At 34.3% G+C, this 24,046-nt stretch overlaps 1 protein-coding gene across 1 annotated transcript in view; it reads left to right on the top strand.

Moving 5' to 3' along the window:
* PUDP (pseudouridine 5'-phosphatase) overlaps positions 1-21,882 on the top strand; it is a 60,351-nt gene extending 38,469 nt beyond the window's left edge. Inside the window, exon 4 of the mRNA XM_065741302.1 lies at positions 21,218-21,882. Coding sequence (XP_065597374.1) covers positions 21,218-21,394 — 177 coding nt within the window. The 3' untranslated portion in view covers positions 21,395-21,882. The remainder of the gene's footprint in view (positions 1-21,217) is intronic.
* Positions 21,883-24,046: the final 2,164 nt, after the last annotated feature.

Raw genomic sequence — 24,046 nt, 5'->3', positions numbered from 1 at the left:
AGTTTCTGTAATTCAGATTCTTTTCCCCAAAAATTATTTTGAAAGGGTATGCTAGTACTTTTATTGAGTTTTAAAGGAAGAATCTTTGAAATAAATAAAACAGATTTTCTTGTTATTGGCTTGTTATCTTGTTATCTGTGTATTTCATTGTCTATGCAGAAGCAACTACCAAATCCCTCATTGACTGGTATAGGAAACACAATACTGGGAGGTGCAGCAATGACATATCTACTTAGCGTATGTTCTGAAAAAAACTTATTATTTTCTCATCCAATTCTTCATGCAGATTTTTTTGTTTATTTGTTTAAACTGTGCTAATATTGCCCTGGGGAAATTAATTCTAAATCAGATGCATGTTAATGAAGGAAAGTCCAGTTTTCAGCTAAAATGCCCATCTTCTCTACAAACTGTAGCGACAGAAGGAAGACAATTTAAGTATAAATCACATAGTTAAGCTTCTAATAGTATTCCACCTTGGTATACAAAGATCTCAGCGCTGTAGTGGAATATATTTTTCTGTGCAGTGGAGTGCTGGACAATCTATTGTCTGAATCCTGCACCTTCCTTAACTTCTTAGTAGTCAAAGCATGTAGCCCTTATTTGTATCTTCCTGGCTATGTGGTGAAGTCCATGGTGATGAACTTCAGCTTTCAGCTTCATAAGTGGAATGGTGATTATATAAAGAGTGCTGGATATCTCACCACAACTTACAATGTAGGATGGCTGAAGATCTGATATCCACATGCACTCATTCCCTAAGTTCATATTAGGCCATTTTAAAAATAAATTTTATTTTTAAAGTTACAGAAAAGAGAATGAGAATGTTTGGAAATTGTGAGGGAGGTTGTTATTGTTTGTTTTGCTGGTTGGTTTGTTTGTTTTTCTATTTTTTTTTTCCAATTATCATGCTCTCAGTTCATGTGGTTAATTTTTATTTTTCCTCCCTCTTCTCCTGAGGCATGTGTGCTCATATATGCATGCACTCATACAAATACACCCTCCCCCATGCTGGCAGTCTTTATTATGTATTTGTGAAAGAGAAATGAGATGTTGCTTGGCTTGAAAGTAATTTAGCTCTTAAGTGTTCCAGACATTGCCCTTGTTACTGCACTGCATGTTTATTTATGGATGTATTTGTCTTATGGAGATGAAAAAAAGTCATTGAAATTCCATATAGAAAATAACCTGGTCAAGGTTTACTTTCACTTAATGTATCTGATTGGAAGAAGAAACAGAGATTATAATTGGTTCTTAGTCTTTGGGGGTACCCTACTTGGGGATAGGGAGGCAGGAATATTTTTTTTTCCTTGCATTTGTCTTGATAATGTATCAAGCAGCTGCTAAGGGACTTGATGAAATGTGATGCAGAATAATAAATTATGTTCTGCAGCCTTCTATGCTTCTACGTGAGATGAGTGTGTAAGCATAAAGAGACTAGTATACCTCCAGATTCTTAAAGCATTATATTCTGATTAGCAGGTCACTGAAGATGCATTACTAATTGTTTTAGGGAACTAATTATGGATATTATCACATAGTAAGTATGCACATTAAGTAGTAAAAATTAAAAATAAAAAAAATTTGCTCACTGGTTTATCTTTTTCTTTTTTTCAAGACATTATGCATTATTTTTTGGAGATGCCAAAAAAAAAAAGAGAAAGAAAGAAAAAAATAAGCATTCATTGAATATTTAAATTTTAATTAACAAGAAAATTTTTCACAAAAATGTTTTTTTAATGTCTTCTGCATTACAGCAAGCATGAAGAATTTCAAGACTGAAACAAGGAATTGCATTGTTAACAGTATTTTTTGGTTGCTCCTTTTAAAATTATCATGGGAGGATATCTGGAAACCTTTGAAAGACTAAAGTCTATAAGTGTTTGCTGTTTTCATACACTGAGGCAGGGGAAAGGTTTAATTATTTGCTTCTTTTATTTTTTGTTTAAGTTGCTTTATAGAGATGTAATTCAGAGAGATTATATTTTTGGCAGGATTTTGCTTATTCTATTCTGTGGTGAAGTCTGTGTTTTTTGGCATGTCTTCAGAAGACCTACATACAGGACCATCAGTTAACATTGGCAAATTATTTATAGTCTAAACAGGACGAAGCATTTGCTCAGGCTAATTGCTATATCACAGAATAAATGCACTTAAAAGATGATTACAAGATATACTCCACAAAGCAGTGTTTGGGATTTTTTATTATTATTGTGATAGATTATTATTATGATGACTTGTTCCTTGTAACATACGGAAGATATAAAGTGACGAGCTTATCAGCTAAAAATACGTTCTTAACACTTCCATTCTGTTGTCTCTTTATTTTGAATAATAGCATGACTCAAATCCAACACATAGGTGGTCCAAGTTAACCTTCAGTCTGACTAAGTAATTTTGTTTTGAAGTAGAAAACAATTCCAAGTTATGGTAGAGAATATTTTCCTGTTGTTCCACCAAGAATAGTTTTTCTTTCTTGTCAAAATAGTGCTGAATGTAGGAATTGCTCTTCATGCTCAGATTCAGTGTCCATTTTATGGTGTAACATTTCTGATGGCAGATAATACTAGAGGAATAATAATTCCCTTTTAGCTGGAGAAGGTTAATTAAGTTCCATTACTCCTATGCTAAGTAATTGAAAACTGTTTAAAAAAAAAAAAAACTGAAAAAGTACTTTTACTAAACATTTTACTTTATTCTTCTGATACTACTGACAACCAGAGTTCTTTCAATCTCTTACGTGCTCTTTTCTGAATTTCTCACGTTTTAACTTCGTTGAAGTCACCTTTTTTATGATATGCATTACAAAGATCAGTAGCGGTCGATTGGTATTTCAAGTACTTGTAAACATCCTTCTTTATTTCTTGTTTCTCAAGTAAAACACTTTTCAGTCTGTTCAGAGTCTTACCATACAAACAGGTTGTTTTTCTTCTGTGTTTCTTGTGTGTGTGTTTTCTTCCCTAGACACATTTTATTGCATTTCTTCACACCATTCCTATCAAAAGAGATTTAACACATAGTAGTGTCTGTGGTACAGAGTCCATAGTACTCTAGATAAGACAGCATTGTGTATGTACATAGGTCACGCTGAATATAATGCCTCCTATTTATTTGAATGGAAACTACAATAGATACAAAGAACACATTAAAACTATTTGAAAGAGAAAATTTTCAGCTGAAAAACACTATTTTTCAACATAGTCACCATTAACTATGCATGTTTGCCAGTGATGTCTAAGAGTCTGCATGCCATGCTTGTAAAAATCTGCATGACCATCCAGTGGCTTGTCTTTCAGATTGCTGTTGCCACTGCTGAAATGCACTACCCACCATGCCCTTGTGCTGGCATCCACTGTTTGGATTCCTTAAACTTTCGGCAAATGTCAGTGAATGTCAACTGATGCAATTTTTTTTACATGGAGGAATCCAGTAACACACCTTCATTTTGTGTGCACTTCTACGTCAGACACCGTTTAGCCAGACTTCCCCTCTTCTGTCATTTGTCAAACAGCAACAAAATGTAACAGAATATTTACAGGAGCATTCATTTTCTACTGCCATGCCACCAACATATGCCTCTGATGTCATGGTCCAGTATAATAAAATAAGAGGCATTATATGCATCATCCATATTATTTACTTTCCTGTTTTGCAGCAACTCATATAGTTTTTATTTTCAAGCTGTTTCACTGAGCTGTCTGCAATGATGTCTAGTACTTAAACTGTATGTAGCAAGATGTGCACATAATTTGTTTCTTTCTATATAATATGTAGTACATAAACTTCTTAACCATTTTACTTCATTTACCATTTGACTACTAACTGTAAGTTTCTTACAAACATTTCTCATCCTAGCTAACCCACAGAACTTTGTGTCACAGGTAGACTTCACTAAATGTGTAGGCATACTTGTCCATAATTCTCTGGGTAGTAGAATTACTTTAAAATGCATCAACAGTTACTTTGTCCTGCAGTTACTTTCTAAACTAGTAGGATTTGATAAGAAATATTTTTTAATATTAGAAATATTATTATCCTTCACTTCATAATGAAGTTGCTTCAGAGCCTTGAGGTACTTCTGACTAGCCGAGTAAATGAGATTTAATCCACTGCTGAAAATGTGTTTTATAGAAAATATTTGCCTCTGTTAGGTGTGTTCCACTTTAAATGGTGCTGTTTTCCAAAGAGAAGGTTGAACAGAACCTTTTATTTGTCTAAGAATGATAGTGTACTTTACGCCGAATGCACTTGTAGCTTTAAAATTAGCTGTGATATATTCTTTGAAGATTATTCTTTAAATTTTAAATTTTTAGTTTTTCAGTAAGAACATTTTCATTGTAAAGATGTGTTTTTTCCTTAAGCCTCAGCAAAACATGCTTCCAGATTTTTTTAAACACTTCCTTGAGAAGATAGTTTTCTAATTATAATGATGACCAGATAAATGACAATCTGAAAGTTTCCATAAAAAGTTGTGTTGTAGGGAGCAGGTATTTGGAAAGCTGAGAGTCCTACAATCAGGTGTTTTAGAATTCGGGAATAATGTATGACTCTTATTATACTATTAACATTAATAGACTTGGAAAGTTCCAAGTTTCCTGATATTTGTGTGCTATAACTGCTCACCATCTATATTATAATGATCTTTAAATACACATTACCCTGTGAGGAGGAGAAAAAGAAATCAAATTCAATTATATTGGATGATAGGCATGGAGCCTAATCTGGGTAAGTGACAGAGTGCTGTTATATATATGTAACCATGTAAATCTATAAGAAATACGTATCTTGTAGATGCTACTCTCTCCCCACCACACACCATATTGTTTGGTATTTGTTTATCACAGTGGATGTTTATAGAGAATGATTTCTCCAAGTTTCTATTTTAGATGAAGAGCAGGTGTTATCCCTCAGTTTTACTCAGGCTTCATTAGTTAACAACAGAGGTCATTTTTGGTTAAGAACTGAATCAATCAGCTCTGCATTCCCTTTCAGCTCTATTCTCTACTGCTCTGGTCCAGCAGGGAGGGAAATTGATATAAGACAAATTTCAGTTAATAGCCCAGCAATATGAAGGAGAGGGAGAAAAGAATATACCAACAACCCCTGAAAGAGTGTATTTGGAAAGAAACTGCCAAAGAAAGATGAAGAGTATATGCATTGAGATTGTACTACTCAAAGAAGTCAGCCTGATATAAAACACCACTGAAGGCAGGAGAAAGAGATAAAGAACATAATTAAGTGAAAGGATAGAAGGTGCCTAGGGAGTAGAAGGAAATAAAAGCAAGACATATAGTAATTGTTATTAAGTTAATGTAGGGACTTGAAGGTGAAAATAAAAACTTAAATTTGTTCCTGTATTAAGTAATTTATATTCTATATAGCTTCATTGTAAATTTTGAAACATTAGTAGCGTGCAGTAGCCCATCTATCCTTAATGATTTCCCAAAAATTTTTAGGGAGTGTAGATGAAGAATCAGGAAACAATAGGTAAGTTAATGATGTATATACTGAAGTGTTAAAAGCATTTTTCCTCAGGAGCATTGGTAGATGAAGTGACAGAGCTAACATTACAGCAGAATCTCTTCAAACATTTAGGATGTTACGCTTCTAAATTTAAAATCTCATGAAGATAGTGGAAAGAAGATTCACCTGCAAATGTATACTTTGGCATGTCTGACAAAGCAGAAAGATTTTCTTTAGAAATCCTGATGTCAGAGTTTATTTCTATTCTACTTTTCCTTAGCTAGTAATTCAAAGACATTTGGACTGTCCCTTTTGCTTATCGCTTGCTTTTACTTGTTTTTATATTTCATATCATCTTAACAATCAGTTGAAGATCAAGTATGCTTGAAAAATATTGGTTGATTTTGAGTAAGGTGGTGGAAGACTTTTACTGATTTGTTGTTGAAATCCTAATTTTATGTCATTCGTAGCTCTTTACAGCTACAGCGTTAGTATATGACAGCCTTAAATTTTCTTATGACGATAAATATTCAGAGGAATAACTATCTTGTTTCTTTGATGTTTTGGGGGGCTGATTTTGTTTTAACATTACAATATTAATGAAAGATGAATAAAGTGTTCCAAAAATATATTATTCAGAAAAAAAAAAAAAAGAAACAAAGAAACAAACCAAAAATAACCTATCTGTTCAGAATAGTCAGCACAGTTTTTTCAAATTTTCACGTTTATCCATTCTTCACAGGAGCAGTTCAATCTTACCAGCTTTCATGCCATTTTTTAAAAGTGTGTGAATTGAGTCCTTAGCTTCTCGACTTACAGTTGAGTATGTGATCTGGCTTTGTATAAAGTGATTACTAGTAAGAGCTTCAGGCTCAATGTCACTCCAAGGATGAAGAAATCCATCACAGAATGCTGTATTTTAATAAAAGGATTTCAGTTACTCTGCCGTATAAGGACATAATAATGCTTGTGACATGCTGTGCTCTATTGCTTTAGGATCAAACTGAACGTTGGAATAATATCAGCATGGAAAAGGAAGAAAAAATAGAATGTCTGATTTGAGTGTCTCTTTCTCTCCTGTTGATTGCTATGTATAGTATAGTGTATGTTATGAAAGCTCTGAGTTATAAAGACCTGTGGAAAATTACTTAAATTCCCAGTCTTGCATGTTAGGGATCAAGCAACATATATTACGAAAACTTGGAAAGAATTGGATGGAGCATAAGGAAGATCTACCACAAGATGCAGCCATTCAGTTATCTAATAATAGCTCATCTAAAGATCCACAGAAAGATCACAGAATAGTAAAGGAAGGTGGAGGACCTGAAATTGTACCCTGCAAGCCAAATCACAGACCTATCACAGGGTCCCCTTTTCTGTTTAGGACAGGGAAGTGAGAGACTACTTCGCAGGAGCTTAGCTACCTATTGGTGTAAAACCACCATGGCAAGTAACTGAGAAGACTTAAGGATTCAGGAGCAGCTGCTAGATAGTGTCTGAGCCCTGCAATTGAATGGATATGTATTGTATGTATGTATATATTGTTGACTCCGTTCTTGGAGATTGGACCGCTGAGGGCTAGCGATTTTCCACGCTAGGGTCACTTCCACATAGACACCAATATGGAGAAGTAGAAAATGGCATTTAGTAAGGCACGGCAGCTCCTTATATACATATATCTATCATTGTCTACGCCCCTAAGCACGCATCATTAATCAGTCTCAGAGCCGGGGTGGTCCTGTCGCGTAACATCCTGAAGTCCCAGCCACACCTACTACAGTATATTCACACCACCAGAACTCCATCCTTGGTTCTCAGAGAGGGAAATAAGGTGAGGCAATTGGTGATGTTTGTGTTCATGAGAGAGCTGAGTATTGCTTTTATCTGTGTGAATAGCCATATTTTCTATTGCAGTTCTTTGAATCAATTCTCGCTCCATTTGTTGCAGTCTGGGATTATCACCTTACTGTTACTACGTTAACCAGCCTCTGACTCAAGAAGTGGAATATCCTCATAGTCAAGACATAAACTGAGAGACTTAAAGATATCTAAAATTAATATTGTTTGTATTGTAATGAAATCATCTTAGTTTATGGTAGTACTATACCAGAAAAATCTTTCAGTTGTTCAGTTACCTATTAATTTATTTTGTATAGCTTAGATGTCAGGGAATTGAGTGTTCAAGAAGGAAAACATTCCTGTTGGGCCTAGCAGATGAACATTTCTGAAGGTAATAATTGGTCTAGCATGCATTAGATATAGTGAAAGACTTTCATCTAGTGTACTAATGATACTCTAGAAACAGTCTTAATGCACTGAGAGTTTGAAATCCAATGCAGAGGAATGCTGAAGCATTATAGTTGGAAGTAACCTTAAAAGTAACTAATCCAATCCCCTGTTACTAAGTCAATGCTGAATTCAGACCAGGTTACTCCATGCTTGTTTAGTCAGTTCTTGAAAACTTCCAAGGGTGAAGCATACACATTTTCATTCTTTGAATATCTTAACATATTTAGGTTTCTGAATGCTTCTTTCTTTCTTTGTTTCACTTAGAATTTGTTTATCTAACATTTCTTCCTCCTCACTTCGAAGGGAAGGAAAGGGACAGATTGCTTATGGAGAATCTGGATTTTCTGTTTACAGAGAAATGATTTTTCTGAAGTGAACTACAATTTTTTTTAAAAAAGTTATGTTATACAAGTTTATTTTTTATATTATAAGCTTATTTATTATAATATAAATTATACAAGTTTAATAAGTCTGAGTTGAAGATCTGAATGTTTGGAGGCATTAAAAACTTGTGCTGCCTGACAAAAACAAACCAACCAAACACCTTTTTATTTCTTCATAAATACATAGGCAGTAAATATGATTCTCTCATTTTATTTGCAAATGCCTCTATTAATGAGTTCCATTTCATATAAATCACCTTAATTTGCAAGAAGTTGTGTGATTCTTCTCAAGGTGCAGACAATGAAGTGCCAAACCTGTTGACACATAAGCTTATGCGAGTATCAATAAGCTTATTTATATTAGAGAACTTATTTTTTGAAACTAACCTTTGTGTTGGTCATGTAGATTCATCTTTTCTCACTTCTATGCATAGACACATAGGAGAAATCTACCTTATATGCCAGCTGCACCAACAAAGTTGACTAGGTGACTATTCTGAGTAAATGCCTTGAATGCAGTATTGCAAAAGATTTACAACTAGGCTACTGATAACGTGTTTGATTAGAAAATGTATATATATATATTTTTTTTTTCATTTAGAAACAAATTTTTAGTTGAAAATGGGAGGACACTTGCATGAATGAAAACAGAAATCTGTCTAATTGTTCCTGGATGCCTTCTTCAAATTCAGCAACAGTTAATGAGATGGAAGCACTTGGAGAAAACAGCAGGCACTGGCTACCAGTATCAGTGGTATAACATACTGTATCTGATACATAATTCATTCATGTTAATTTAATATCTGTTATCACATCACACACAGTGACAGTGTAGAATATGAATTACTCCTTATTTTCTGAAATCTGTGGGATATTTAGCAAAGACTACAGTTTTTAATTAGAAACTATTCAGCGGGCAAAGTGTAATTACATATGTTTCTGTTAGACTGAAAAATGAATTACACTGAAAACTTTCAAATACTGAGAATATCAGATAGATAGAATTTAAAACTGGTAACCTTGTTTTGGGAAGACCTTGGTAAACTGTATTGTATACCATCCTGGTGGATATCATCTTAACGGTTTGTTTCAGTGATTACAAAGTATTGCAGAAGAAGCTTTTTATCCCCTTCCTTTCCTGAATTACAAATGCTATTTTAACAGCATTTGATGTAAGCTGTGTAAATTCATATGGTTTTGTCTGTATATAGTCATAGACGCAGATACACTATATGCTACATATGCAAGTGCAAATAATAAGTTTTAAACTCGGCACTCTGATAGAAGCAAGGCTGCCACAGTTCCATGGCCCCACATCCAAATAGCATTGAGGCTGACTACATAATTTCAGTAGTCACCCAAATATGTGTACTTATACAATACACATATATGTCTGCCTCCCCCACAAAACAGCATAAACACCCGCTTGAGTCCTGCCTTCTAGGTATTTGTAAGCATTGTTAAGATCCACACAGGTCCAGCCCTCTCAGCCTTTCCTCATAAGGGGAATGTTCCAGGACCCGTGTAGCCGGCCACTGTACTCTCCCTAGAAGTTCCCTGTCTTTTTTTAACTGAGGAGCCCAGTGCTCATCTGGACAAGCCCTTGTTCAAGCTCAGTCATCTAAGCTGTTTGAACCGGACCAAGTCTAGCTGCCTTCTGAGGTACTTTCAAAGACCCTGCAACCTTTCTGGGTGGTCTGTGCCAGGGCTCAGCTACCCACACAGTAAAAAAAGGTGTTCCCTAATGTCCACAGGGAACCTTCTGTGTTTTACTTTGTACCCATTGCCTCTTGTCACTGAAAAGAGCCTGGCTCTGTCCTCTTTGCATGCTCAGATAATGCTTACCACTGGCCTCGCACGATCTCATCTCTGAAGTCCCAGCTCCTTCAGTCATTTTGTAGCCATTAGGCTTCCTCCAGCATGTCTATGTTTCTCATACTAGGAGCCCAGAACAGGACAAGGGACTCCAGATGTGCCCACACCAGTGCTGAGGGGAAGAATAGCATCACCTCTCATCCTGCTGGCAGCACTCCTCCTTATGCAGCCCAGTATACCTCCAGTACATTACTGGTTCATGGTCAGCTTGGTGTCCACCAGCTATTATGATTACTTATTTTTGAGAGGATCAAATCGACTTAATTTTCTTTCCTGTTCAAAAATGTATAACCATACTCACTTGTATAGAGACAGATGGCACTGTAATGGAATTTCTAAATTTAAGGGTTTGAGTGACACATGTGCAAGAAACAGTCAAAATGTATTGCTAAGCAACTATTAGAGAACTTAGGATGAGGACAAAGAAAAGTCCATCAGAAAAATCTCTCAATCACCCTAATATTAATATAAACACCTAGAATTTCTGCCCAGATTAATCAGAATTAATTTGCCATCTCTGCTAAAGCTTGCAGTCAACTTACAAATAAGCAACTGAGAAAGTGTTTGGGTTTAGGTACTAATAACATTTTGGGGAAAAAAAAGCTAAGAAGGGTAAGCACTTTCTTCTAAAGATCAGGCCACCCCTCTCACCACCTCCTTCACTTTTTTAAAAAAAATCAAGCCTATTTGTATGTTAGCAAAACTACCGCAGCATATCACAAACTGATTTTACATTGTTCTAACCATCACTACACATGAACTGAAAGAATCCATCTCTTATTACAGCAACATGATCACTTGAGAAATAGACACTGGCATAGGTATTGCTGCAGAATTCTTCTGGATAAATTGACAGGAAGCTGAGTGGTATGAGCAGTATTTTGCTGATAACTTCGAAGTTTCTGCTTCCAGTCAGTATATAAGATTCCCTGGGGAAACTAGACTTCAGCAGGTATGTCAAGGTGACAGAGTATCACTGCCATACAATCTATTGAAAGATATGTTTTGGCGACCAGGTAAAAAGTGCTGTGACTAAAAAAAAAAAAAAAGAAAAAAAGAAAAAAGGAGGACAAGCTGTCAGGTAAAGAAGTGAAAGACAAGTGGTAGTTTTTCTCTCCGGTATTTCAAAACTTTGCATGTTGGTTTCAACTTTGTCTAGTGAGACATAGATAAGTTTCAGTATTGGAAAGAGAAAGTTTATAAATCAGAGAGCAAATACGTCTGAAGGCAAAGAACGGAAATTTATCTTCAGTACATAAGATTGTCTTGGGAATATTTGTTCTGAGTTTTTAGGTCTTGAAGGTATGGCTAAACACATCTGGTTTTGTTTTAGGGTTATTCTGAAAGTCCTGCCTCTTGTTTTATTATCTTGTTTCAGGATGTCAGAGGCAGATGGTGGTGGTATGGCAGTAAAGGTTAAACCATCCCACCAATATTCTGTTACATTTTGTTGCTGTGCGACAGGTGGCAGGAGTAGGACAGAATGGTGACAAAATGGTGTCTGATGTGGAGGTGCGTAGGAAGCAAAGGTATGTCATCAAATTTCTCCATGCAGAAAAAAATGGCATCAATTGGCATTTATTGACACTTGCTGAATGTTTATGGAGACTAAACAGTGGTTGTTAGCACAGTGAGGCAGTGGGAGGTGTTTCAGCAGTAACAGTGAGTCACTTCTGCAGGTGTGGATTTTTTACAAGCACAGCATACATACTCTTGTTCACTGCTGGTGACTATGTTGAAAACTATTGTTTTGTAGCAGAGAACTTGCTCTATGAAATTGTGTTATTATGCTCTTAGTATCTGTTATCTTTTCCATGGAAATAAATAACAGACGTGACTTTAGGACAAACTACATATTTTTCAAAGGCTTTTAAGTCCTAATCTTACCAGCTTGAACACAAGGGTTTGGCCATATGGGCAAGTTTTTATTATTCCTACTAGTATGTGGACATCTGTTATCCATAGCAGATATAAAAACCTGATGATGTTTAACAAGAGCAAGAGTAGAGTCTTGCACCTGGGAAGGGATAACCACATACATCAGTACAGGTTGGGACACGACCTGCCAGAGGGGTGCTTTGCAGAGGACATGGGTGTCTTGGCAGACAACAGGTTCCCCATGAGACCACAGCATGCCCTTGTGTCCAAGAAGACCATGGTACCCTGCAGTGCATTAAGAAGAATGTGGCCAGCAGATTGATGGAGGTGATCCTTCCCCTCCAGTCTGCCCTGATTTGGCCACATTTAGACTACTGGGTCCAGTTCTGGGCTCCTTAGTTCAAAAAAGATGAATCTCCCAGGAGTCCAGCAAAGGACCACTGAGACGGTAAAGGACCTGAAACATCTCCTGTATGAGGAGAGGCTGAGTAACCTGGGTCTGTCCAGCCTGGGGAAAAGACAACTGAGAGGGGATCTGATAAATGTTTATAAATATCTACAGGGAGACAGAAGGCAATTGTATAAGGCCAGGCTCTTGGTTATTTGCAGTGATAGTTCAAGAAGTAATGGCCTAAAAACTTGAACCTAGGAAATTCTGTACTAACATTTGGAAGAACATCTTTACGGTAAGGGTGGTGGATTACTAAAATACGTAACCCTGAGAGGTCGTGTAGTCTCCTTCTGTGGAGATATTCAAAACCCTTCTGGACACTTAGCTATACTGTAGGGTACCTGCTTTAGCAGGAGGCTTGAAGTCGATGATCTCTTGACATCTCTTCCAACCCCTGTGATTCTGTTATTCTGTGATAACGCAGAGGCATAATAACACAGCAGCCAGCTTCAGACTAACAGCTTCAGCAGTTACACGATTGAAAGAAATCAACCCTCATATCTTTTCCAAAGGCTCTCTCAAACTGATTAATTTCAGCAGATGCAGAATATTTCAGAATGGCTGATGCATTACGTAATTAATAATTCTTTTAATATAAAAGTCATTATTGTGTTGGATGAGCAAGTGCTTTGCACTTGAGCATATTTTGAGAGCTTTGCTCATGAAATTATCAATTTATAGGCAGATAGGTGGTACCACAATTTGATAACTGTGAATCATGAATGCATTCAGAAATGTGGACATGCAGTGTTTTAAGTAGCAAGGTGGTATTATTAGAGAAATCAGAGGATTTTGAAATACATTTCAGTAGGAGATTATGTCTTAAATGGAATAGGTTGCTCAAAGAAGTTGTTGATGCCCTATTCCTGGAAAAGCTGAAAGCCTGGTTAGATGGAGGCTTTGAGCAACTGCCCACAGCAGAGGGAGTGGAACTAGATGGACTTTGTGATCCCTTCCAACCCAAACCATTCTGTGATTCTATGAAATAGTTTTTTTCCATGTTAATCATTTTTAAGACATATTAATTTTAATATTATATAATCATTTGAATTTTTAGAGGATAAAAATGTGAGAACGTGTCTGTTTTGGTGATTAAATCATATGAGACTGCTTGATATTCATTGGTTCTGCATAAAGTTCACTTAGCTTGAAATACCAGAATAACTATTGCTTTCCTAAAATTTATAAAGTAATCTGATAAGAAAATTTAGAGATTAACGTGAAAGATACTAATTTTCTACTGAACCCTTTAAAAACATAATTTTGACATATAACTTTCTTATTAGTACATTTACCTCTGCAGTAACTATACTGACCTAGTAGATCTTGCTGCACACTTCTCATGCTTTATTTATTTATTCTGAAATTCTACATTTAATGTACATAAACATTTTCATAGATAAAGAGCGTGTTCTAAGAAATTTTTAGTTCAAATTATTCTGAACATAGTTTGACTTGACAATCAGAGCAGCTTTGCTAGCTAAAAGTTTGAGAAAACATGTTTTGAATTAATGAGTGCAGTTAATGGAATAGATTTGATTATCAGTGTAATGAGACATCTTATTTCAAATACTATGGCTAAGTAAATTCTGGAATTCTGACTTTCATAACCTCAGTACCATGCCTAGAGTTGGGCTTGTGTTCAAAGAGCAGGTTCTGCGAAATTTTGTACAGCTTTTTTTTCTTTTACACATATGGAGCATTTTATGGAAGTGAAAGGCATGCCAGGGATAAAACTGTAGTTTCAAAAGTTATGATGTACCCCTCTATGAGTCAAACACTGCCCAAAAATGAGAACTTCCTCTTCTGTCTTCCTGTTCTCTCCCAGAGATTATGTGATTGATTTCACTTAACATGAGCTTAACATTAAAATATTTTCTCTTCAGGTAGTGTTGATTCACAGAAGGGCAGATGAATGCAATACCCATCGCTTAGAAACAGATGAAAGCATATACTAATTTGTGGGCGATTAAAATAAAGAAGGAAGAAATATTTTTACCTATCACTGGCAACAAACCATTATTTTGGCATAGCTACTTTAGGAAGTACCTTCCTGTAAGAGGTTAGAGTTCTGATTAGGAAATAACATGATTTTTTTTTTCACCTTTGATTTTGCCTTAAATATGTATATGGAATTTTATTGTTTATGATAAACATACATTTTAATTGAAGGACATATTTTCCTTTGCATGGAGGTAATAAACTATTTTTATGATAAACTATTACTATTAATACTGTTACAGTTGCAAGTTCATATTTTAGTGGAAACAGTAATTTTAAGAGCTGTTAGTTCAAAAGAAAACATTTAAGTAATTCTGTTTTAGCAAATGTTCTCCCAAATGACCCAGTGCCAAACTATCATACTAATGTGTTTCAAAATACGAAGCCTTATAGTCTTGTATTTCTCTGTGATGCTCAATTATTTACTTCTTCAAAATAATGCATTTATTTCAGATTCTGATGGATCGTCCTAATATTGATTATTTTAAGCATACTACTATTCTTTAGCTCTTACATTTCTTTGTCCCCTTTTGAGATGTGGCTGTTACCAACATAGTAAGATTTTAAGGCTTCAGCATTTGTTCCTATTCTGTTTTGTTTTTCTGGAGTAAATCTAGCTTTTAGAATCCCAATTTAATTCATATTTGCTGTGAAGGCAGCACTGTCGCATCATTCTTCCAAGAAATGTTTTTGTTTTGTATTTTTTTTTCCTTTAAAATTTACAAAATTCTATTTCCAAAATAAATTTTAAGATTCAGGTCAGATGCTTGCTGGTATTCATCAAATCAGGAATAAATATTTTTTCCAACCTTTGTCATAAAATGCACATATATGCTGAACAGACGATAGCCATTTTAAGGATAAATAATTGTTTTCCATAGTTGAAATGTGTAGATAATTATAATTAATTTTTTTTTAGTGTTTTGTTAGGTTACATTAAGGTCCTTGTGGCTTCATGCTTGGAACTTTGTGCCATGAAACTTAAATATTCTTTAAAAGATAACCACACTTTGAAGTTTGAAGGAAAACTTTGTTTGTTTGTTTTTTTTCCAATGTTGTTTTTCTTCGGAAAAACTGATTATGAAGAGTTAAAATGTAACACACATATATCTCATGATGTCACTCTAGACCATTAAAATGTGTAGTGTACAGTTTAATGGAAAGGTTGTTCAGAGAAAAAGAAACAAATACCTTTTCTATGACTTATTTTGCTCCTACTGAAAACTGCTTTCACTATAGGATGGGGGAAATAGAGGAAGAGGTTGCCTGAACGTGTGTATACTCTCAGTCTTTGGATATACTCAGAACTCAACCAGTCAAGGCTCTGAGCAGCCTGCTTTGACTGGACATGCTTTGAGAAGGAGCTGTGACTAAATGGCCTTCAGAGATCCAGAGATCCCTTCAAGTGTAAATTATTCTCACTTCACTACTCAGGATGCAGCTATATGTGTGTGCTGTGTGTTACCTGTCAAGAAAGTGAGTGATTTTAGTAAATGCTCTTCTGTGTGGAAGGGAAGGCATCACAGATTAACTAGGTCATTGCACAAAATTCGTTTTTCAGTTTACTTCTAGAGGTAAGTGACATTTGCAAAAAAAAAAAAAAAAAAAAAAAAGGGCATGTTCTTGAGTTTGAATAGCTTCAGTTTGAGAGCGTCCTAAGTCCTAAGCCTTGTGTCCTCCATAAAAGAACAATACTTTCCTATTGCTAATCCAATCCACAGTTGATTGAGTTAGAATTCTGCTGTGGGGATAATTGGATACTGTTTCAGAAATGCCTAGGAATTTCTTGAGGCCTGTTATACAAGTTACCATGCTGTCCTCTAAACACACAATCCTCTATAAAAAGAATGCTCTATGTGTCCAGAATTATCAGAATAACCCCACTTGTAAATGTCACCTTCTCCTTGCTTCACAGAGGTGCTGTGTCTGGATCTGACTGTCAATCACAGAGGCATTTACTTTCACTTGATTGGGTCTTGAAAACAAGCAAGACATCTGAAATTTCTCCTTGTTCTTCCTCTTCCCCATTCAGTCTGTTTTAATCTTTCTTGTACACCTTAATATAACTCCTGATAAACTGGTTTGTGAGAGAGTAGCTGCTAGAATGTGCTTGAATGAGGAGGGGCATTTTTGCTGGAAATTGCTGCAGAGTAATCTAATAATGTGCAGTTGTAACACATTTTGGTGTTCTGGTGGTTGTGATTTAATGCTGCTAATGACTTTTTGTTTTTCAGCTTGTAAATTCTCTAGTAAATAACTTGATTCTTGTACTGAGTTGCACAGTATAGTATTGTTCATTTGTTATATCATTTAAAAACATTTTGGCTTGCTTCTGAAGTTTCTTAATCGAATGAACTCGGGGCTGGGAGAAGAGGTGGGTAGAGGTGGGGAAGAATTGTAAACTGCATGACTTTCTTTTGCAGTATATTTAATATTAGCATTTTGACCCTGGCACACATTCTCTAAACAAAATTAAGTGTAATTCATTGTTTGTACTGAGATTTCCCATTGTTTTCCAGAAAGAGCTTAAGTCCAAAGATTATGAAATATTAATCGTTGTTTCTTTTTATTGTTTTTTTGTTTGTTTGTTTTTGTTGCTTAATGTTCAGAGTTAACAAAGTTGTAGGCGAAAACTGCAAATACTGTAGCTACTTAAAGTGCATTTATTCATTATTGTTTATGTAAGTCTGCTGGTAAATGAGTTACAGAGAAATACCTTCTTTTTTTTTTTCCATGTTTCCATCTACTTTGTATGTCAAAGAAAAACAGAATCACAAGTTACCTAAATAATAGCCCAGTAGCTCTGCTGTGACATGATAGTGAAGTTGTTGGGGTTTCCTCTCTTTTTTTTTATAAGGGATGTAGATGAGTCTGCATTGTATTCTGAATTATATTATATTTCCTGAAAATTCCTAGATCATTCATATTAGTAGCATTTGGTCAGGAGTGGTGGAATTGTTTTGAAAATCTGAAAAAAAATTAAGCGAAGAGAAGAGATAAAAGTTGTTAAACAAAACAGAAAACAGGTACAGGAGTAGTATATTTCAGACTATTAATTTCTTAGGTGCTACTTGAACTTTAATAAAACCTCAGGTCATGTTTTTTATGTTGTTGTTTGGTTGGTGTTTGTTTCTTTTTCTTGTGAAGAAAGTAAAAATACTTTTGGAATTCAACAGAACAAATTATCAGAGATAAATAACATACTTTTGAAAGCGATATGAGCTAGTTGTACTTGATCAGTTTCATTTGGAGGTCTCTTTTGGGGATGCCTTTATACCTATTGAGGTCAGTAGAGCATTTGTTTTTAAAATGATATGATAGAATTTTAATTAGACCTTAAATGTTTATGGAAGAGTACATTGTGCGTGTAATACATAAATTAATGTTTACAGAGTGGAAATTTTTAAAATAGCTTATTATTCTTTTGTCCTATTGATTTCTCATGAAGGAGAGAAATCAATGATGATAAGCAGTGAATTTATGGAAGTGCCTTATACAATCCATAAGAAGTTTCAAACATAATACATAACATTCTGATAAAAATGTTTCTGGGTCATTTGAAGTCAGGATATAAAATAATCTTCAACTATTCCTTCTCACTAAGCACAGAAAGCAATTGATCTTGTTCAGAAGCTGCAGAAATACTGACATAACCTCTCAAAGGCCTTTTAAATCCATCTCTACAAAATTTGATGCTTTTCCCTTTTTGTTTTGATTTAGCAGAAAGTGAGAATAAGATGGATTATTAGTCTTTAATTTTAAACACTTTCATACACAGAATGTGTTTTTATTTTTAGTCACAGTACAATTTTTCCCCAAACGATTTTTTTTTTCTGCATGGTTGGAGAGTCATTCTGTCAGAAGTTCCTTAGAAGGCAAGGATATATTAATTTAGCTTTAAAAAGCTCTAAAACTCAGTAGGATGGAAAGGTTTTTATGTATATTTTAACCAGTGAAAATCTTAACCACAGTGGTATCAGTTTGAAAAGACTAAAAGGCAATGTAAGTGTAACAGTGATAACAGAAAAAATGAAAACCCAAGTCTAGCATTTTTTATTAATTCCATAGTAGCTATTTTCTACATTGCATATGAGGAAAACAATGTAGTAATAATAATATAATACTACTAATAATGTAATAATAAAATATTTAGAGAAGGGTAGAAATTAACACACAATTCCTACTTTTCTCTTTTTTTAAAAAAGAAATGCAGTATTTGTAACTCATACCTGTACAATCTTGACTCATAGTCAAAGTACTAAAATATGTCTAAGTCCCAGTGTTTGAAAATGATTTTAATGAGTTGAAAGGTTCAAATTCAGACCAGAATAAGCAAAAAGAAGATTCTATTAACAGAATATGAAATAATCTTGTGCTCTCTTTACTGATCTTAAGAAGTTGAAGATTTTATTTTCGTTTTTTCTTTGTAAAACAACAAATGGTCATGTTTATTTTGCAAACAAGTTGTATGTGTATAGGTTATGTTGTCTTTAGTCCCAACTATTGTTCTGTTTTAGAACTGGTAAAATAATGTCCTATGTGATCAAAGTTATGTGTTCAATAAGCATTTCCCATGCGTATTATACACACAGGCTTTTAAAATTCTTTATTTAGAAACTTACGTTAATCTCCTATCCTTCAGAACTTTTTGGTTATCACTAACAGTAGTAACACTTATGGCCATCTTTGTAATTTATGTAATTGTTCCATCCAGAAAGTTACTGTATATAGGTTAGAGAGGACTAGCTATAGATACCATTGACCTAACCAGGAGCTTGTTCCTTGTTTTCTTAAATTTCATGTAAGAAGATAAGGTAATTATATGTTGCAACAATTTTATTTCTTTCTTAGGTAAAGTGATTATTTTTTCTTTTATATGCTAGATCAGAGTGAAATATAAATTAATGTGCTTTACTACTTAACTTTTTTAAGCATCTAATTCACTCCAAAGTGAAAATTATCCTATATTAGTATGACCTTTTGAGAGATCCTATAGTAATAATATTGATCAGTGTAGAAGTTATCGAAATAATGTAGAAAAGCAGCCAGAATCTCAGCTGACATCTCTATAATTCTCATCTGTCTCTCTTGGTTGGAGTGATGCTGATGTTGCAATATTTATGCTAAATAGGGAAGAACTGGCTGCTTTCATATCTCTAAGTTTAGTATGTGGGTGGGCCAGGACAGTGAGCAGTTTATAGCATCTCTGCGCAGCAAAGTTAATAAATCTGTGTTGTATGTGACCTCTGTAAACCTTTCATCATATATTAAAAATGTTGCTGTGATGTTGACCATAAGTGTCAGCAGCAAAAAAGACTGGAGGAAGACCTAGTACGCTTATTTTGTTTCCTCATATGTTAAAAGCTCTATAATTATGGGTCATTTGCGTGATTTCCTTGTTAATTAAGATTTTTAATTGCATCTAGTTCTAGGGAATTGGTTAAGCTGTTCATTATGCATATTTCTTTCCATAATCATCATCACTTCTTATACACTAAGCTTAGTAATATTATGGAAGTCAATTAAGTCTTTTAAGACAGCAGTGAAGTACATTTCTTTATATGAGCTGGATTAGAAGAAGTTTCTGAAAAGCCTTGATAATGCTGCTTTGTGTAATATTTAAGCTTTGTCTTCAAAAGGGAAAGCCAATCAGGGCTTCGTTTACTGTTTCAGGATGCATAGAGTTCTTAGGGTAACAAACTAACCTATTCTTAGGAAAACATTTAGGCAGAACTGAGCTTATGATCGTTCCTTTAAATCACACATGAATATTTTTTTCCAATAATCTGTGTACAAATTTGAAACTCTGAGAATACCTTTGGTTGCCTCCTTCAAAGTTCTTCCAGACTTTGTATGCTAGTTATATACGTGTATGGCTAATGCATACTATATAAAGTGGTAGGATATTTCACTTCTTTTATTTTGGTTACTTTAATTTACAACATTTCAATTTTACAATTGCTATAGTCATCAAACCAAATAGTGAGAAGTAACTTTAAGTTAGGACTTTAAAAATACTAGATTTTAAGTGCTTGCTTTTTTCAGAGAAGTTTATTTCTAATCCAGTAGCCAAAAGATACAATAATGTATCCACTTTACTTTAAATGCTGAAATACAGAAAATGAATGCTTTTATTTTTAAAATAGTATAGCCATTCAATTTCCAAAATGCTGTTTTCTTATTCAGTATCGTGCTGTTCAACTACAAAATTCACGCAAATAATATGTTATTTTTAGCAGCTTTGATTTTATGTTGTCAGTAATTACACTAGTCAATGATTTTTTACCCTTCTAAGATATGTAACTTTAACCTGATGAAACTGTATTATCTGAGATTTAGCAGTCCAGTATAATTGCTGATTTTCTTGATACTCTTTTGAAAGAAATTTAAAAATGATATTAATTCAGTAATACTCTTCTGATAATTTCTTTCTTAACTCTCCACTCACTCAGAATCCTAATATTGACCTAAGAACTTTAGTCTTTCCAGTTCTTATGTACATTAAGAAATGCAACATCTGTAAATGAAAGTTGTAAAGTTAGTCTTAGTAAAATTGCCTGCTTATAAAGGTATGTAAGCATATGCGTAACTTTACATTAAGCCTCTGCTTAAACCTGTCACTATAAACTAAATCTCTTAGGAACATCTGGATAACCATTTGTTGGGATTTAAATATGTGTATTGATACTCTTTTGAACTGAAATGAATTTAAGGTTAATTACCATGCAAGTGTTCAAATTTAAAGGTTTAGTCCTGTTCTAATTGTAGAAGTTATCCTGATGGTATAAACCTATTCAGTATCATTCACTCTTTCCAAATAGAATATTAAGTTTATAATAACATTATTCTTTCACTTCTTTCTCCTCACCTCATTACTCAGTGTCTTGTGTTTGAAGATTCGCCACTTGGAGTCAAAGGAGCACTGGCAGCAGGAATGCAAGTGGTTATGATTCCAGATGAAAATTTAAGTCCTGATCTTAAAAAGGAGCCAACGCTGCTGCTGAATTCCATGGAGGACTTTAAACCAGAGCTTTTTGGTTTACCAGCATATGATTAACCACAGAATCAAAGAATTGTAGGGGTTGGAAGGGACCTCTAGAGCTTATTGAGTCCAGTCCCCAGTGCCTAATGTCTGTGTACATAAGCTTGACTGGAATTCAGGAAACTGAAATGAAATGTTAAGGTTTTATAATTGTTTTGCTTTGTCCTTCTTTCTTAAATCTAGAGCACAGAAATCCTGTTAACAACATGTCCTAACCTGTAGACCTAACCTAAGTGGTCTAACCTTTGAAATTTGACTGAAATATTACATATTTGTTCCTATGATGCATGTGAAATCAAACTGTATGTCATCTTCTGAAGTGATCCAGCTTTGTTCTCTGTATGTCATGTTTTTCTGGGAATGTTATTAAACCATTTAGGCAATTTATTGTAATTATATTAGAAACTTCTCACACAGTTTCCATTTGAATGGCTTACTGTTTAGCCTTTAACCATAAATCTGTTCTGGACTGGCTTTCATCACATTTCATTGTTTTTGATACAGTTGCCTCACTGAGGCAATGATATAAAATATTAGTCTCTTACACACTATAAACACATTTACCATTTCCTTATCGTTTACTTGACTGCCTATTCCCCTTTATATCCTCATATTTTTATTTGCTATTTTTTTGTTACACTTTCTGTGAGTTTCTTTTAGTTGTTGTTGGTTGCTTGTTTCTTTTGTTTGGATTTTTCTCATCATTGTTGTTCATGGGGGTTTGATGTGGTGAATTCTAGAGGTCCCTTACAACCTCCATTCTGTCACTGACCTCTGGGGGATGGTAAATGCCTCCAATAGAACTATATGAGATTACATGATCCTTCTGTTTAACCAAACTAATTTTCATCTTCCTCCTTATATTATTCCTGTTTTCTATGTGCCATGTAGCCTTCCCTTTGCTTTATGTGAAATGAATCCATTCTATCTCTCTGTTTTAATCTCAGTAAAGTTATGGCTTTAGTTCTTCTGCATCCATGTAGCTTTCTCTAGGCCATCTCAACTTTTTTGTTCTTAACTATTAACTGCCGTGTTTCTTGGAGACATTTGTTAAATCTATTTCTAAATTGCAGCAATTGACATTTTGTTTGATTAAAATATAAAATTTTATTTTTCTGGCAAACACAGTTTCCACAAAATGATTATTTTGTCATCTTTCCTTATTAATTCTATCTGTTTCTGATATCTTGGCAGGACAAGAGTAAGGTCCTCTTTAGAAAATGCTATACATATAGACAGATTTTAATGGAATCCAAGGTACACATATACTGTGGTGGAAGCAATGTGTTTTCTTCATCTAAAGTAGTCTACAGTGAGTTGGCTTATAACATTTATAAAATTCAACATTGAAAAGAAAAATCTGATTGATTTATCCTTTCCGTAAGGTACTTCAGAATTCTGGTAAAATACTAGTTTCTGTGACAATGAGTGTGATGTGAAGAATTTTATGGGTTGGTTTGTTTGTTTGTTTGTTTGTTTTAATATCATCTGTGTTCTTTCAATTCTTTTTCCAAACATTTTCACAATTACTGATTTAGGTAGAAAGTTTTTGGTGAAAACAAAAAGAAAAGAATCAGAGATGCTTCAGTGTTTCAGATTCAAATCGAGTTTCCTCATTTTTTTCCTTTTGTTTTTTATTTTTTGTGTTTTTTTCTCCTTCAAGATATACGTAAACTAAAACAGATCTGCTTTTATGACTTTGACATAGACTGTTAGTTTTCTACTGTTGTAGTCTTTTCATGTGTCAAAAAATTAAGAAAGTTATATTCCATACAGCCAGTAAAATATGATCTGAGTAGAACTAGAAGATATCTAGAACATATAGTAAAATGTTTTGCAGTTTAATGCTTTTAGTGAAAGGATCTGGAAGCATTTTTTTTATTGTTAAAAAAGGGAAGTACTGTTTTGATGCAGTTATTTTGCATATTATTCAATTTCATTCAGACCTTTGTTATTTGCACAGTGAAAAAAAATCATTCTCTCCAATGTAAATGCAGTTTCTGGGCTTCTCAGCTGAATTAATAGAAATATAGCTGTATAATTCCTTCATTATTCTCTGTTATGCAACACAAAGTGTTAATGTTGTGCAGAAATTCTGAAAGTTCAAGTGTAAAAGAGGTGCCTGTTGGGATCCTGTTTTTTCATAATTACTGAATTCCAGTAGGAAGTTACTATGTAGAACAAACAATAATAAGCTGGAATTACTACACTAATAGTTTTTTCATAGTTTGGCATTTATTTAATTTAACTGGAGAGATTTAAAAGAAAATAAAGTGCAATTCATTTACAGTTTACTTTGAAGTAACTGACATCAAAATCCTGCATTTTTTAAAGATATTGAGATAAATAATTGATATCAGAAAATCAGAATTATTTCATCATGATCACCAGGAAATCAACAGACCCTATAATAGTAATTTAATAAGATAATCTTTTGCTGAGAATTCAGTGAGAAAACTTTCACTTCTTAACTGAACAGTAAATCCTGTCCTGCACAATTACTCTGTTGTGTATTTAATATCCCTTCTAGCAGTTTTCATTAAGATTATTGCTCCAAACTGAAATCCATGAACCTGAGCCATGTCTGATAACACATTCCTTTTAGTAAAATTCGTATTCATGTACTTACTGCTTGCTGTTGACCAACTTCTCAGTCCACTGCTGAAT

This window comes from Cyrtonyx montezumae, unplaced genomic scaffold (genome assembly GCF_038088225.1).
Source record: "Cyrtonyx montezumae isolate F1298 unplaced genomic scaffold, pur_monq_1.0 scaffold_3, whole genome shotgun sequence".
Taxonomy (NCBI): Eukaryota; Metazoa; Chordata; class Aves; order Galliformes; family Odontophoridae; genus Cyrtonyx; species Cyrtonyx montezumae.
This window is presented reverse-complemented; position numbering and strand designations above follow the sequence as displayed.